Source organism: Falco punctatus (genome assembly GCF_963210335.1).
Source record: "Falco punctatus genome assembly, chromosome: 4".
Taxonomy (NCBI): Eukaryota; Metazoa; Chordata; class Aves; order Falconiformes; family Falconidae; genus Falco; species Falco punctatus.
This window is the reverse complement of record NC_137583.1, coordinates 55,546,681-55,562,073: the sequence shown is the minus strand read 5'-3', so window position 1 is coordinate 55,562,073 and position 15,393 is coordinate 55,546,681. Positions and strand designations below refer to the sequence as shown.

General features: G+C 40.1%; 1 protein-coding gene across 2 annotated transcripts in view; it reads right to left on the bottom strand.

Moving 5' to 3' along the window:
* CRHR2 (corticotropin releasing hormone receptor 2) overlaps positions 1-15,393 on the bottom strand; it is a 181,796-nt gene that overhangs the window by 126,788 nt on the left and 39,615 nt on the right. The window contains exon 1 of one of the 2 annotated variants that reach the window (XM_080387708.1): positions 143-4,336. The exons of the other annotated variant lie outside the window; for it this stretch is intronic. Coding sequence (XP_080243834.1) covers positions 143-260 — 118 coding nt within the window. The 5' untranslated portion in view covers positions 261-4,336. Of the gene's footprint in view, positions 1-142; positions 4,337-15,393 lie in introns of those variants that run through there. 2 annotated transcript variants of the gene reach the window in all.

The window sequence follows — 15,393 nt, the reverse complement described above, 5'->3', positions numbered from 1 at the left end:
CTTTTGCATTAAAAAAGGAGACAGAAAGGGAAAAAGAAGCAGCTGAGAAAGCACAAAAGTGACACACCTTGTATCACAAAGTAAACGGAATCTTAGCACTTATAAAGCTTTTGCCAGCCTTGTGCTAAGTAATGTTTCCTACCATCAAAGCCCAGGAAAGGGATAGAGGAACTCTCTAAAAAAGCCTCTTGTAAACGATCCAGGAGGCTGCAGTTGACATCAAATTCTTCTAAGATGAACTGAGATATGGTCACATCCATTATTCCCCCCGGGACTGCTGGACTGGATCAGGCTCCTTCCCCCTTTTCTGGTTTTGGGGTGGTTTTTTTGTCCCCTCTCCTTTCTTCCTTTCTGGAAACCAACGCACATCAAGCTGCGGACACCCTGCAATCTCGTGTGTGTGTGTGTGTGTGTGTGAGCCTCTCCTCCGCCCAGCCTGCTGACAACTTGGCTGAGAGTCTGCGTCTGGCTGCGCGGTTCAATCCTGCGAGCTCCTCTCCGCTGTAAGACAGCCGCTGAGGGACCAATGGGATCGCGCTGAGCGCGGGGGAAGGGGCTCGCGTCTCCCAGCCAGCTCCCCCGGGCTAGCGGCGCTCCGTGCCGCCTCACGCTGCCAGGCTGGTGCGCTGCTCTCTCTCCATCCCTCTTCTCACTCTCTCCCTCTCTCTCTCTCTCTCACACGCGCACACGCTCACCGACACACACCGAGACGGGTTTATTGTTGGCTTCGGGGATGAGCACTTTTGCGAAAATAGTCACTGCAAATTAGAGCCAGGGAGAAAAAGAAAAGCCGCCAGATGAATGTAACTCCTCCAGCTTTTTGTGAAGCAAAGCCATTCCTGCCTTTACTGGGTGGAAGTGAGGATGAGCACAGATGCTTGGACAGGGAGAGAAAAGAAGGGACCCAGTTCAGTAGCTGCAGTACTGGATCCTAGGCATGCCTTGAGAAAGAAGAGAAATAATAAAAGCTGGGATGAGGGAGGTGGTCTGATAGAAGGGAGGCATCAGAACAAAGGAATATGGAGTCATGATCCCCAGGAGAGGCAAAGTGGGGAGAGTGAGAGAAGGGTTGGGAGCCTAGCCTGGGAGAAGCAAGGCACAGAGGCAACACATCTTTCAGCCACTCATGCAGATGGGATGGGGTGGACAGTAGAGTAGAGCAAGGCACAGAGAGCAGAGGAGAGCTTTTGAGCCAAGGATGGACCATTCAGGGGACAAGGAATAAAAGAAAAGCCACTCTCTCATCTTCCAATGGTAGGAGGGAGCAAGCATTTCAGAAAGGATGAGCACCCACACTGATCCAGGAAGCAAGAGGAAGAGGCTCTAAGCAAGGAGACCAGGATGTGGGGAGAGAGGGAAGAGTAAAGGGCTTGACAAGCTGAGGTCATTATGGAACAGGATAAGAAGGCTCTGGGGAAGGGGAAAGACGAGAAGAAGTTTGGAGGGACCTGCCCAGATGGTTGGTCAACTTCTGGGAAATCAAAGCTCATTACAATGGGAACTGGGTGAAGTTCTGCACTCTGCGACATGCTGGAGAGCAGCCCTTCTGACTTGCTACATCAGGATATAAGGAAATCTTCACAAAAAAGCATCAAAAACTTGTTAAGGAGGGTCACCTAGGATCAAGGACTCAGAAAGATCATAGGAAGCAAATAGAAAATTGACTTGTCAGGGAGAAAAGCAAGATAAGTGTATATGCTAGTAGTAGAGATGAATGCAGAAACAGAAGGTAAGGACAGTAAAGAAGTTTTGACAGAAAGAAAGGGATCCAGAAATGAACTGCTATTTACAGTCTCTGTTCACAGGTTTAGATTGGACACAATGCTTACACCAAGTTCAAAGCAGTGGTATAGGACTTCCTATGGCATCTATCTCCCATCCTGCAATGACCTGGATTTTCCCTTTACTCATATTTAAGAATGAAGGGCTTTATTCTTTACTCTCCAAGGACCAAAATAATCGTGTTATCCAAAGAAAGGAAAAAGAAAAAAAAAATCACTGGTTAAAACAGCAAATAAATTAACAACATGTACTGATGAAAGAACTAGATGCTCTTTTGCCATCTGGGAATCTGGAGATTTTTTAACATTTCAGATTGCAAGGGAGAGAGGGGAGGAGTGCTGTTGTGGTTTTGGGATGAATGTTTTTGTTTTAAATATGTACCACTCCACAAAAATAACAAGTGTCCTAACAGCAGCATGATATTCTGAGGCAAGAAACTCTGTTTCTCTCTCTGGAACCATGATCTCCTTTCCAAGTGAATGTTCCCAAAATCGCAACCCTTCTTGAGAAATCCGCATTTCAACAAATTGACCATTGTAAACACCACCATATCTCTTTTTCTCATGCATCTCTAATGCCAAAATACAGAAGAGAAAATTTCTTTAGCATTATTCACACAACATGACCACAACATCACGCTGGTTGTCTTTAAACAAGGCTTTGAGGAGAAAACCTAATTACTTGAACTTTCAAGTGAGGGGGATACAGGGTCCTCTAAATCTCTAAGCAATTCACAGACATCTAACCCTCAAAGTATCTTCAGCTCTACAGTTTAAGTTTCTTCACCTTTTCCTGACAGTGCAGTTGAGTTCAGAAAACTTATTTTTGTTCTTCAAGTACAGCCTTTCAGTGCTGTCTATGAGATCTTCTCAGAAGACAGCATTTGAAGTGCAGAACAGCATCACTGAGCCCCGTGGCCATTTCAATCAAGGAAGAACCGATCGGTGACTAGGGCACTTGTCCAGGATGCCTAGAAGATATTTTTTTTCTGTTTCTGCTGCCTCTCTGAAGGGTAAAAATCATACAGCCTGGCCAAAAGTCTTTATTTCTCACCTACTGTCTGCCTTGTGTTTTCTCACACTATTTCTGCAACACCTACCAAACTGGAATCAAAAACTTTGCTGGAGGCTTTGGGCACTAGAGTTTCCTGAATTTTCAGAGGTATGAATCACTTAATAAGGTAAAAAACAAAACAAAACAAAAACAGTTTCAAAAAATTAATTACTTTCAAATTCAGTAAACATTTCACATTCCTAAATGCTGCCCTGTATTGTCCAGCATAAACACTTGAAGATTTTTCAAATGGTTCAAATATTACAGAGTCAAGCACTAAGCTGGATTTCATTTCAAAACTCTTCTTTATTGTGGTTAACACCCAAAACAACAGCCCAGAATTAAACTAAATATTTTTTCAGGATTAAAAGAATGATTTTTTCATTTACATGAGAAAAGCTAGAACATCTTCAATTTAAACTGATACATCCCTCCATCTTTTTAGTTCAGCTAACTTCAGAAAATCAGAAGCAGTACATACCGCACAGAAAATGCTATTATATCCCATATATTTAACAACCGGGAAAAAAACCAAACCACTCCAAAAAATCAGAGGTGACGAACAAATTTGTCTAGGAATAAGTCTGAATGAAGAAAAGAATGATTTGTTGTTCTTCAGTCCACAAAGTAGCACCATTCTATAATAATCCCTTCCCAATTCTCCTGTAGATTCTTGATGAAAAACTACTTTTGCAAGTCTCTCTGGTACAATTAACTACTTAGTGAAAGTTTGCTTCTGGCTGGATCCAGTCACATCCTGACCATGTCACTTTGATTCATTTGATGTGACAACATTGCTCTGTATAAAAGAAGCAAATGCAAGTAAACGAAAGATTGACAGAAATATTGTAGCTGCTGACGCAGTACCCCTCCATGATGCATTTGATACAAATGGCTACCAGATCTTGCAAGCCTATCAGTAGCAGAGGTTTGCCTTAAAAATCACTGAGCAACCCAAGAAACCTAGCAATTGCATTTGGCAGGCAGAAAAAAACTTTGTCAACTTAAAAGTAGGCTTGTTCCTATGTGTTGGTATTCACTGATTTGTGTGGGGACATATGCAAGACATATGCACAACCAATCTGTATAAGAACATCTGAATATGCAAGGTTATGGAAGTGCACAAGACAGAAATAAACATGAAAACACATACACAGCTCAGTAAACCTCTTTTACTGAAGATATATTGGAAAGTGACCTACAGGTCTTCTAGTAAAGGGATGAGCCCTGCTCATAAATAAGATAGAGTATTCCCTGGTAATGGAAATCTTGCACCACTGTTACACAGCTGGTTTCTCAATCCCCAACCCAACCCACAGTTGGCAGAATTAGCCAGAGGGTAGCTTTTACTTTGCCCCACTAACAGTGACTAACAAGGATGACATTGTGCTGTTTAACCAGCAACACCAAAGCTCAGCTCTGTGCAGACTCAGGGAGCCAACATATGTGTTTGTGTGAGGTGGCAGTACCTTCAGAACCAGCTGACTGCCCCTTGTTCACGTCTGCTCAGACACTCAACCTCCAGAAAAACAAGAGACCACTATATATTTCAATACCCAAGATGGTTATTGGGGGTGGTGGTGGTGGGAAGTAAAAGGAAAAAAAGAAAACCAAGCACCAGTTGTCTCCTCATTTCCATTCCTCAGAGAAGGAAAAGCCCACTCTATCTCATCTAGCCTTCTTTTCCCACTACAGTGACAGACAGTCTTATCACCCAGGCTCCCTATCCATCGAAGTGAAGAGCTCATGCTTTCCAGGGACAACAGTCACTCATCTCTTCTGGTATAGAACACAATGTTTAGGACAAGAAATGCACATCATTAATCAAACCACCTGGTTACACCAATACCCTTCTTACTTCAGTTCCATTGGCTTCCAGAAATTCACCTCACCAATATGGAAGTATCACTTGGAGTCACGGTCTGAGTCCTGGCTCTTTAGGTCCCTTTTAACCCAAGTAAATGCACGTTCAGAGTCATCGTCTAATATTATCTGTCAACTCAGTCATGGATCTGTGTTTGCAGTGTGAGATAAACAAGACAGCTACATACCCAAATAACTGATTCAGAAGGGCGCTATGGTCTGCAGGCCAAGTACAATGCCATCTGCTTGAATCTCACTTCTGTCTGGCCCTTATGGAGTTAATTCAGGTTCATGTGAAATGCCATGAACACTTTGTGGTGTTCATCACATCCTCAGTGAGGTTAAGATTCTGGTAAATCTCAAAGAAAGGATTTCCTACCCTGGTTTTGAATGGCAGACAAAGGTGAAGGAGAAGGAGAAGCAGGCTAAAGAAAGATCTTTCTTATTTGCAGAAATGAAATCTTTCAATTCCTAGAGGACAATCAAGAGGCAGAATTAAGCTTGATGGCAGTAATACGTGGTCATCAACTAATTGCTCATACAGCCCAGCTGCTTTAGTTTGGAATTTAGTGTCTACCTCTGCATTTGTCTACCTCTAAATTTTTGTTAGCTTTAAATATGAGACAGGAAGGTTTCAAATGGTACAACAAGTTATTTCTCATCTCCTTTTCCTGTTTGAAAAATGCCTCCCAGTAATCCCTAATTATCACAATGACCTTTCAGCACCTGTTTACAAAGTTAGCAGGACTGTTCACCTAGGTAAGGAATGCAAGACCGTACACTTTAAGAATGATACTGATTTACCAGAATGGCTTCTGAACCATAAACCTGAAAGCCTTCCTTCACAACATGCACTGCGAAACGGATCTAACTGCACTTTCAGACGCTGTGACAACATGACCATTACCTGGTTAAATATTTGGCTTTTCTTCTCATGCCAGGTATGCTGGCTATGAATGTAAATGCAGTTTTCAGGGTGGGAATGGGACAGCCCCACACCATATGGAGCAAGACAATACAAGCAGCAAGAGACTGACAAGAGCTTAAAGATCTTCACAAGACAGTACATCTCTAGAACTACCATAGGAATGTCATATATGGCTGTCTTCTCTGCCATACCACACTACAGCTCGTCACAATGAATTACACTCTGCTACATGAGTAGACTGTTAGATAAAAACACTTCTCAAACTGAGTACTACAGTTCTAATCAAAATCTGGTCCTTACTGCATGTACTTGATGTTTACACAGAATGTGCAGAGTTGCAAACTGTTGTATGTGGAGAGGAGTATCAGGCATAGATAAATACAGATCTTTGTTTCAGTTGATTGAATAATTTGTTAGAAACAGGAGACATCCTTTATCTCTATAAATGAAGTATGACTGTAGTGTGCAAAGACAAAATTCAAAAATGCAGGTCTGTGGTGATGAATCTTTGCAGCTTCATTGATGTTAGAAAATATTTACTGTGGGTGTAAAAAGATTTAACAGCATAAATAATAAATGGCTTGTAGCTACACATTAATATATTTCTTTCAGCACATTAATACACTTGTCATTCTCTACAGCTATAAAATTTGTACAAGTGAATCATGTTACATGAAACAAATTATGAGACATTGCAGGGAGATCATAAGAACACGGAAAAGAACGAACCCTGACAAACTCATAAACTGCCAATGTTAATTTTTTTTGAGTGAGGTGTTTTGGATGAATGTGCAGAACACCATCTAACATATGAGAGAGAGCACTGAAACATTCATTCCATAACAACTGATTTTACACATGGTCAAATTCAGGGTCAGTGGTTTACAGGCATAGAACACCACAAAGGACCTAATTTTTATACATATTTTTTTATGCCTGGCAATTGCCTGGCCCTGTGTTTACAGCACAAACAAATAAAATAAAAAAATGGGGGTAGGTCACAACTGAACAAATTATGACCATGACGATGTGTCTCAGTCCCACTTTCTTTCTGTTACATACAAAGGAACCATTGCCAAATAAGATGTATAGAATCAGGTGTCTTGCCCTGCTCTCCTCCTTATGACACATTAGGCAACAATATTTCTTGTGGCTTAATTCAGAACATGTCAGTCAAGCTTTTGCTTTCCCTGCCTCTCACTCTGCTTTGCTGTGCTGGCTTTCAGTGTATGCTGGGAAGAGTAGTCATCCCATGTGGTTTTAAGCTGGGAGGAAGCACAGAAAGAAAATGTAGAGGGTAACAAAATGTTGAGAAGTCAATCCTCATTCCCTTTGAAAACACACAAATGCTCTGCATAATAAGTGACTTTGAAACATCATATAGCTCAGAAAGCAGAGAAGATAGATATAATGTAGGATCACGTTGCCCAGTATCCCATCTCTGACAATGACCAAAATCAGATGCTTCAGAAAATCACTTACCCCAACAACAAAACCACCCTGCTCCAAATTACCATGAGCTAATTACTAGGGCATTCTAAGGATGCAGTAAGAGAATTATTCTTTGTGTTATGGGTCTTGCTTTCATTGCTCATCATACAGCTTTGTAGCTACAGTACTGTAGCATAGTTTTAAACCATTCAACTCATAGCTGCTTGGTTTTTTGAGAGGCATCAGCAGTCTGCCTTTGAGACCCTGAGCTAGTGGCTTATGTACTCCTTTGGGCATCTTTGCCCAACCCAGATGTAAAATCTGGGACTTGTAACAGAATTAAATACTGCAGAGTCGCCAGCACTCAGATTCAGTTCGCTTTGACTCTCTGCTTTTCATGAGGTATCTAAGCCACCATTATAGCCAAGAAGGATCTATATTTTTATTTAACTGCCCTAAAGCACATGTCCAGCACCATCTGCGGTACTCTAGCATATATGAGATAGCCACATGAGGCTGGCAGATAAAAATAGGACCTAGGGAAGACCCATCCCTTCTGAAGCAGCAGCTGAAGGACAGACATTTTGTCCTCAAGCATCCCAGATATTCCGGGACACCTGTATCTAAGAAACCAAACAGAGCCTCAGACATCCATTGATTATAAGAGCCTATCAGATCTCACTTGAAGATATGCATGGGCACATAATCTTGAAGACTTAACCTGAATTCCAGTTAGCAGGACCATATCAGTGCATGCTGCTCTCTAAACCCCCACAAGTGCCTCACCATTATCAAACTCAACAAGAAGCAACAATAGCAAAATTTCTTATAAGCTTGGTCTTCTAGTATGTATCTCCACTCAGGGTACTGGATATCAGACTGATCAAAAACTGGACTGTTCACAAAAGGGAAGAAGCCCACCATCAACATGTCACTAGGGAGAGTCTTCCACTATTACTACTTAGGCTTTATCTATGTAATAGGTTTCTATTCCTTGCGTTACCTAACTTGAATCTTTCTAAATGTGGGAAACCTCCTAAAACACAAAGAAAGAGTAACACAAGTAGTAGCTTTGTAAAGCAAATGAAGTTTTCCTGACGTATTTTTCTCTTGGATGAACTGTCATGCTTTTAACATTCTCTCAGAAAGGAAACAAATTCTGGACATGTCACACCTCTTACAGCATCTCCATTGCGGGTATCTCCAGAGGTACTAATCAACCTAGGTTTTTTCTGCACCCAATGGAAAGAAATAGGAACTTTTGTAATGCAGTTCACCATCATAATCACCTATGTTAGGATGAGATTGATTTTGCCCTCAGCTCCATCCAATACCCTTAGTAGATCTCTGCTCTCTGAAAGAGGAACATATAACAACTTAGACTCATGTAAATGTCTGCATTTAGTCAAGTGAATCCCATTCCAGATGCCTAGAAAAAGGACAGAATTGTTTACTGAGCTCTCCCCTACTGGCTTGCAGCACCTTGTCTCCCTAGAGTGTTTGGCAACCGTAATCTCATTAATTTGGGCCTATTATTTCATGAGAGATCAAACAAATATATTTTAAATTAAACACATCAAGAATAAAGATAAGAATAAAAATGTCCTGTTATGATAGGACTATCACAATCCTAGCAACATAGAATTATGTTTAGAGATTCCATGTCCCAAATTTAATGTCATTATTTGCAAAAGGAAGCCAATACAATACAAACACTGTATAATAGATTTGCACCTCTCTGCTAGCTAGGTGATTATTATAAGGACTCCAGAACAGTCAGTAATCACCAGAGAAAAAGCCTGGAAATTAAATGGAAGAAATCATGAGTAGTTGTGCCAACTTCAAGAAGTGAGATGGTAGTTCCCAAGAGCATCACTCTGTTACAGGCAGTGAAGTAGTGTCCAGTCACACTAGACAGAAACTGGAATGATTAGGCATGAAAATGGATTATCATAATATTAGTAGGGCCATGATAACTGAGGAAAAATAATCTAACGATCCCCAGATTTGTGATTTGCAAAGCGTTTTTGAACTGTTACCATCTGAGATTGCAAGCCCAGAAGAACAGAATGGATGGAAGGACAGTACCTCACTAGCATTAGTCTGTGCCTGTGTTTGGAGTCAGTAACCCTTGCTATCTATGTAATTTTGGATACCTCCTAGGATAACAAATCCATCTACCTCCCTTCAGATCTCTTCCCTAGCTTGACTCACTACCCTTTGACCTTTATATTACAAGGACCAATATTTCTGATTCTGTACCATCAGGTACATCAGGTCTTGCATAGGTATAGGCTGGATATTTGAGAGGTCCATAGCAGCAAAGAGATTCATCTGACCTAATTACAACCATCTAAAATTTAGGTGTCTAGACTAAGCCATATATCCAGGCTTTCTAACAGTCTCCAGGGAAGTGGGCATTTTTCAGAGAAAGATGATTCATTTAATTTGGAGACAAATACCTTCTTCAAATTCCTAACTTAGATATTCTGCTTAGTAGGATGCAATTCAGTCCAAGACATGGTTAGATACATTTGTATTTTAGATAGATCTGTCTTCTGCAGACACATCACATATCTGAGGTGAATATTGGAGCTGTAGGTATATGTTAGGTATAAACTGAAGAGGACAAATCATGCAGTGCAGCCCAGTTTCAAAGCAGAAACAATAATGCCTACATTAAGCAATCTTTGCAAGATATATTATAATAACTACTGTTCATAGAGGTAGATTGATGGGGAAGAATTCTGCTGAAGGTAGAGAAACACCTCCATTTCATTGAGCCTTGTGCACCATGAATTATGTTGGGGAACTCTACTGTACACACACACACACACACACTCATGCTCACACACAGCAGTTTCTGAAAGAAGTAGTCAGTGTGATCATACTTACTTTTTGCACTCACTATGTAACAGGAAAAGGTTTTAAGTTCATTCAGGTCACACAGCTTAAAATCACATATAAGCTGACATTATAGTGGTAAACTATAAAATACTGGAAAACATGCATTAGGCTTATCATTAGTGTTGTTGGGTTTTTTTCTAAGCCTGTCCACCTCTGGGACTTACACTCTTTGGTGAAGGCTGTTTCCTTATTCAAAGTCAGTTTCATTGATGGGTTCTGGTGCTTAAACTTTGTTAATTTTAAACCCACACTTAACTTTCACTGACTTCAGAAATTGAGGAGTTTGAGTGACTTGATAAATAGAGGTAATTTGTGGAACTGGGACTTAAATGCTGCTTTGGTTGAAATACATACATTTGTTCAAATATTATGTTTTCCCTTGGATTTTATTGGTCTTCTATAAAGCTTACAGAATCTTGTTCTGAAACATACATTGTGAGCCACCTGTAAACTGACTGCATCCATTTTACGGCAGAGAACTTTGACAGTAAGAATAAACCTTGGAAAACAGTTTAAAGCCTTAAAACCAATGTTTTTCTGTTCTTATCGAGTGTTTAGATAGGGAGAGCTCAATCTATAACTGGTTCCATCAGCACTGGTTACAATGGATTTTTATAAAAGCCAAGGATCAGTCCTCAAGAATTCAATACAATAGAAAGACTGAATTACGCACCAAAATTAAAATATTTATTTCAGCATAGATGTAGAGTACATGTAACTGTCATCAAATAAAATAAAATAGCTGATATTATGATAGATATCTTAATAACAGGTGTAGTAAAAATTAATCCTGGGAAGTCTGGCACTTCCAATCTGCTTGACAGCACAGCTGGGTTCCTTTTCTGTGATGTGTTAATCTGTTTTGTATTTGGTAAGCTGCACATCTAACCCCAATGAACATTAAAGAAGGAGTTTTGTGAAAACATGTAACATTCTGATTAAACACTTTGTCATTCATATGCTCTCCAGTCAGTTGCAAACAGAAGATAACTTATTGCTAAGCAAGTGCTGCTTCTCTTACAGACAAACCAAATCTCCCCATTAACCTTTGAAAATCTCCCACCCATTCATGGTGTTGCTAACCGGCAGTTATCATAAGTAGATGTCAAACTCTGCAGATGCTGGGAAAAAAATATTCTTTTTCAGCACTTCTTCCCTTCCCCAGCTAATAAAATTATCAGAATCATCATTTAGAGCAATATTGCATGCAACAAGCACCTGGTCATCACAACGTTGCTTTTGGGGGCTATTTAATGAAGAAACAATTCTTTTTTTTTAATAGATTTTTCTGCAATTATTGCAGTCTGAATACTAAAAATTACTTCAGTGAGGAGCAAGTTCTCTTCATTTTCATTTCCTGTAAAGTTATTAACTACAAAACCTATTAGTTTATCCCCAAAGTATTTTCCCCTTCATGGAAATAGCCCTTCCTGGACAGGAGTGAGAAATGAATATATACTAAATACATACAATTTTGTTCAGGGATAGACAGGGAGTTTGTCAAGTGCTATGGAATTCTTCTGGATCTAAAGACCAATGTAAGCAGGGTATAACTCATCCCTAACAGGACTGGAAGTTACTACCTCTGAAATATGCAGCACAGATTTCCCCCCCTCATTTCTAGACTTGTTTGGCTCACTGCCAGAGCAATGCTGATTCCTTTTGCTTGGCCACTGGAGGGCTCTCCTAATTCTCTATTACTGCAAAAGAAGCATTTGATTGAGTTTAAAAACATTACAAAAGAAAACCTGTTTATAATTACCTGAATACAAAACCAATAACAAAAACAAACAAACAAACAAACAAACAAGAGAGTTCACTAGTTCATACAAAGATCTGCATGTGCACAAAGTGCATTTTACTGCTCCTTCTTTAACAGCAAAAATGTCACTACAATAAGAGATTAATCTCACTGAACAGAAAATTTCCTTTTACACACAAGATTATCAACTGCACAAGAGATTGTGGGTTTGAGATGGACAGCAAAGTCTGTCCTCATCACCCATTGCTCCCTGTACCACATGGTTTCACTCTGAAATCACTGCACAACTCAATCCATTTTCCAAATAAGTGCTTTCAGACCTCTGTCATCTGATTTCCAACTTACTTCCACACCTTGAGACCAATTTCCCTGGCTGGTTCAATTTGCTCTTGATGGAAACACTGATGGATCAATCATCCTTTTCAGAAAGAGGAAATAATGTAAGATTTTCCATTTCCCTGTGGGAAGGGGCACGCTATGTCCACACTGCTGTGAGTATTGCCAACTGAGAATTTCTGACAGTGGTTTTTTTTCCTGTTTTGTTTTTGATTTTGTTGTTTGCTTTTTTTTTTTTAATCAAAAGGACTGAGTTAGTTACAGCTAAATCACAGAACCATAGAATTATAGAATCATAGAATAATAAACTCTTGGAATGGTTTGGGTGGGAAGGAACCTTAGAGATCATCTAGTTCCAACCCCCCTGGCACAGGCAGGGACACCTTCCACTACACCAGGTTGTCCAAAGCCCCATCCAGCCTGGCCTTGGGCACTGCCAGGGCTGGGGCACCCACAGCTGCTCTGGGCAGCCTGTGCCGCACTTACAGTAAAGAATTTCTTCCTTATATCCAGTCCAAATCTACCTTCTTCAGTTTAAATTGCCTTGTGGAAACACAACAGTTTGTTATTTCTTTTCTTAGGGCAGCATTTCCAGTGCCAAAATAAGAGACAAATAGCTTTGACCACCCCAGAATAATCATTTGGGATGAACTTTCGCTTGCAATGAAGGAAAACCAGCTACAGAGCCCTGTTTCACTCAGTTTTGCCACATATCTTTTTCACTCACGGCTCAACCAAACTCCTGAATCAAAATCTCTTTTCCCTGATCCCACTAAAGTGAACTTTATTTACATGCAGAGAGCACAGCAGCTTTCACAGGTCTCACGGGAAGATGTCTGCCTCCAGAAGGACACCAGTTTGGTGAGTCCTCACCTTTCTGAGGAGTGGGAGATGAATCTGCTCAGATGAGACAGATGACAAAATATAATCTCTCAGCTGAATTTCATAGCCGCAGGACTACCCACTATTCACCCAAATACACCGTATGTGGCTTAAGTAAAAAAGACCAAATTTAGAAAGACTGGAGTCTGCTGTAGGCCCTGAGAGTTCAAAAAAGGATCAAACACCCTTCAGCCACCTCCTACAGTTTTGTCACCACCAGCTGGGGAAGGATGTGGATTTTGCCATTATCCTGGTATTGCTTCTCTGAGTTAGTTTCAATGTATTTAACTGCAGGTGTGATACAAGCCAGCCAGCCTATCACACATGGCAGAAAATATTTTCTTTTCCACAGAGAAGTAGCTTTGAATAAACAGTCCTGACTGTGACCATTTTATCCTAGATCCTTTGAGATACTCCAACACTGATAGAAAACCTACCTACAATCATGGACAAATCGATTTTCTTAGCCTCTGTGATTCTGCTTCTGTCTTTGAATATGAGATTAGCTTGAGTTGGGCTGGAACATCCTAGGGATCATTTAAATTACACTTTAATTATTTAGTCTGAATTGCATGGGAGTTTTCGTTTGCCAAGTGACAGAAAATGTAGACAGAAGAACAAAGGTGTAAAATCTGGACCAGGATTTTACATCAGTTTCCTAGACTTCTTTGAAATCTACAGTTTACTGAATACTATAAATGGTTGGGATCCTTAAATTTTAGATGTTGATTAGCTTGTCCTAAAGGCCTTTATGATACCATCGCTGTATTACAGTTAGTAATAATAGTTCTGTGCTTGGACCTGCTGTAGGTCATCCACAAACAGACTGGAAGCTCTGGGTGAGAACACTGACCATGTTGATGTGCAGTAGTCTCTGCCTGCAAGCAAACCACCTGGAGTCCCTTAACAGCCCATGGAAGAAACAGACACACCTTATTACAAAGTGTACATTTAAATCAGATGAATGTATAAATGCTACAGCACTAGCAATTGCCTATAAGAGGAGCCTGAGGTGTCTGACTTAATTACAGTTGTCTACACTATGTATATCTAATGTTAGATGAGCTGAATTCTTTTCCCACCTCTGATTATGAGCAATATACAGTCCTGTGATTTTAACGTTAAAATTCCAGTCTCCACTGAAATCAATAGCTGAGTGTTCCTTCACACCAAGAAAGCCATGGCTTCATTTGAAATAACTGATTATTTTATGGAAATGAAAGAAGGGCCCATTTTAACCTCTTCAGATAAAACCTAATAACCTTATGAGAAACTTCTGAGAATAAGAAGCATTTGTATTTTTTAGAAGAAAACACCACTCTTCAGAAGAATTATAGTAGTTTTTTATGGATTATGTTTCACAAAAATCTTTGCTGGAGGCAAAATCTGTAGAAAATATAAACCAAATAGTCCATAAAAGAATTGATAGATGGACATTTCTCAGGCCAGTTCCCCTGTGAGTTGCACGTGATTCGGATGGGATCATTTGTCTCAGTTTAACAGTCTATGGAGTAGCTGTCAGTGGCAGAGGAATGTCTAGGCTCCCCTAAAAGTCAACAGGGATCTAGTCAGTGCAGTCAGTAGACTCTATGAGATGATTTCTTTCACCATAAAGAAGATACTTAAATTGGGTCAGATAAATTGTCTTCTAAAAGTCTCTCTTTCTTACCAGTAAAGATAACGGCAACCTGGGCTGACCTGCTCACAGGGACATGTCTGTACTACAAATGTCTAAGCTTAGGGAAGGAATCCCATCTGTTAGGAATATAAAAGGAAAATCAGGTGTAGAGAAACTTTCCTGTAAAAGTAGTCTCAATTTATGGAAAGCTGAATGCTTCCACTGGGGCTTTGCTTTTGCTTTCATTTTTGCACGATTTTCCATTTTGCTCTTTATTATGGCTACATAGGAATTCCATTTCTAATCACAGTGTATTTAATGAATAAATAAGGTTCACCAACCAATAGCACCAACTAAGAGAAAAGTGAACAATGAATTGGAAATAATTCCTACAGTTTCACTTAGACCTAATTCAAACAGCACATGACTTTGGATTTTTGATGTCTAAAACTAGCCATCATTAAATCTGGTGCTTCCTGATGGACAGACCTTTGCAAACCAGACAACAGAACCAGCATCATTCCGAGAGATCAAGTGCACTTTTTCATTTTATTGGTACACGTAACTGTATCCTGCTCCCTAAAATAACTACCAGGGTCTTTGAAGTAGGAAGTCTTTATGCAGATAATTATCTATATTGCAAAAAAATCAGTGTTCTTCACAGGAATTTGCAGATACCAAACTAAAATAACTTAACCCAGCTGACAACTGCTCATTGCCATGTCTGGGCACTGGCAGAATGAAAAGGTGTCTTGAGTGGACCTGTAACATGCCTAGTACCTGTAGCACCGAGTTAAAGGCTCTACACCTTTCATCTGAGACTTTCTGTGA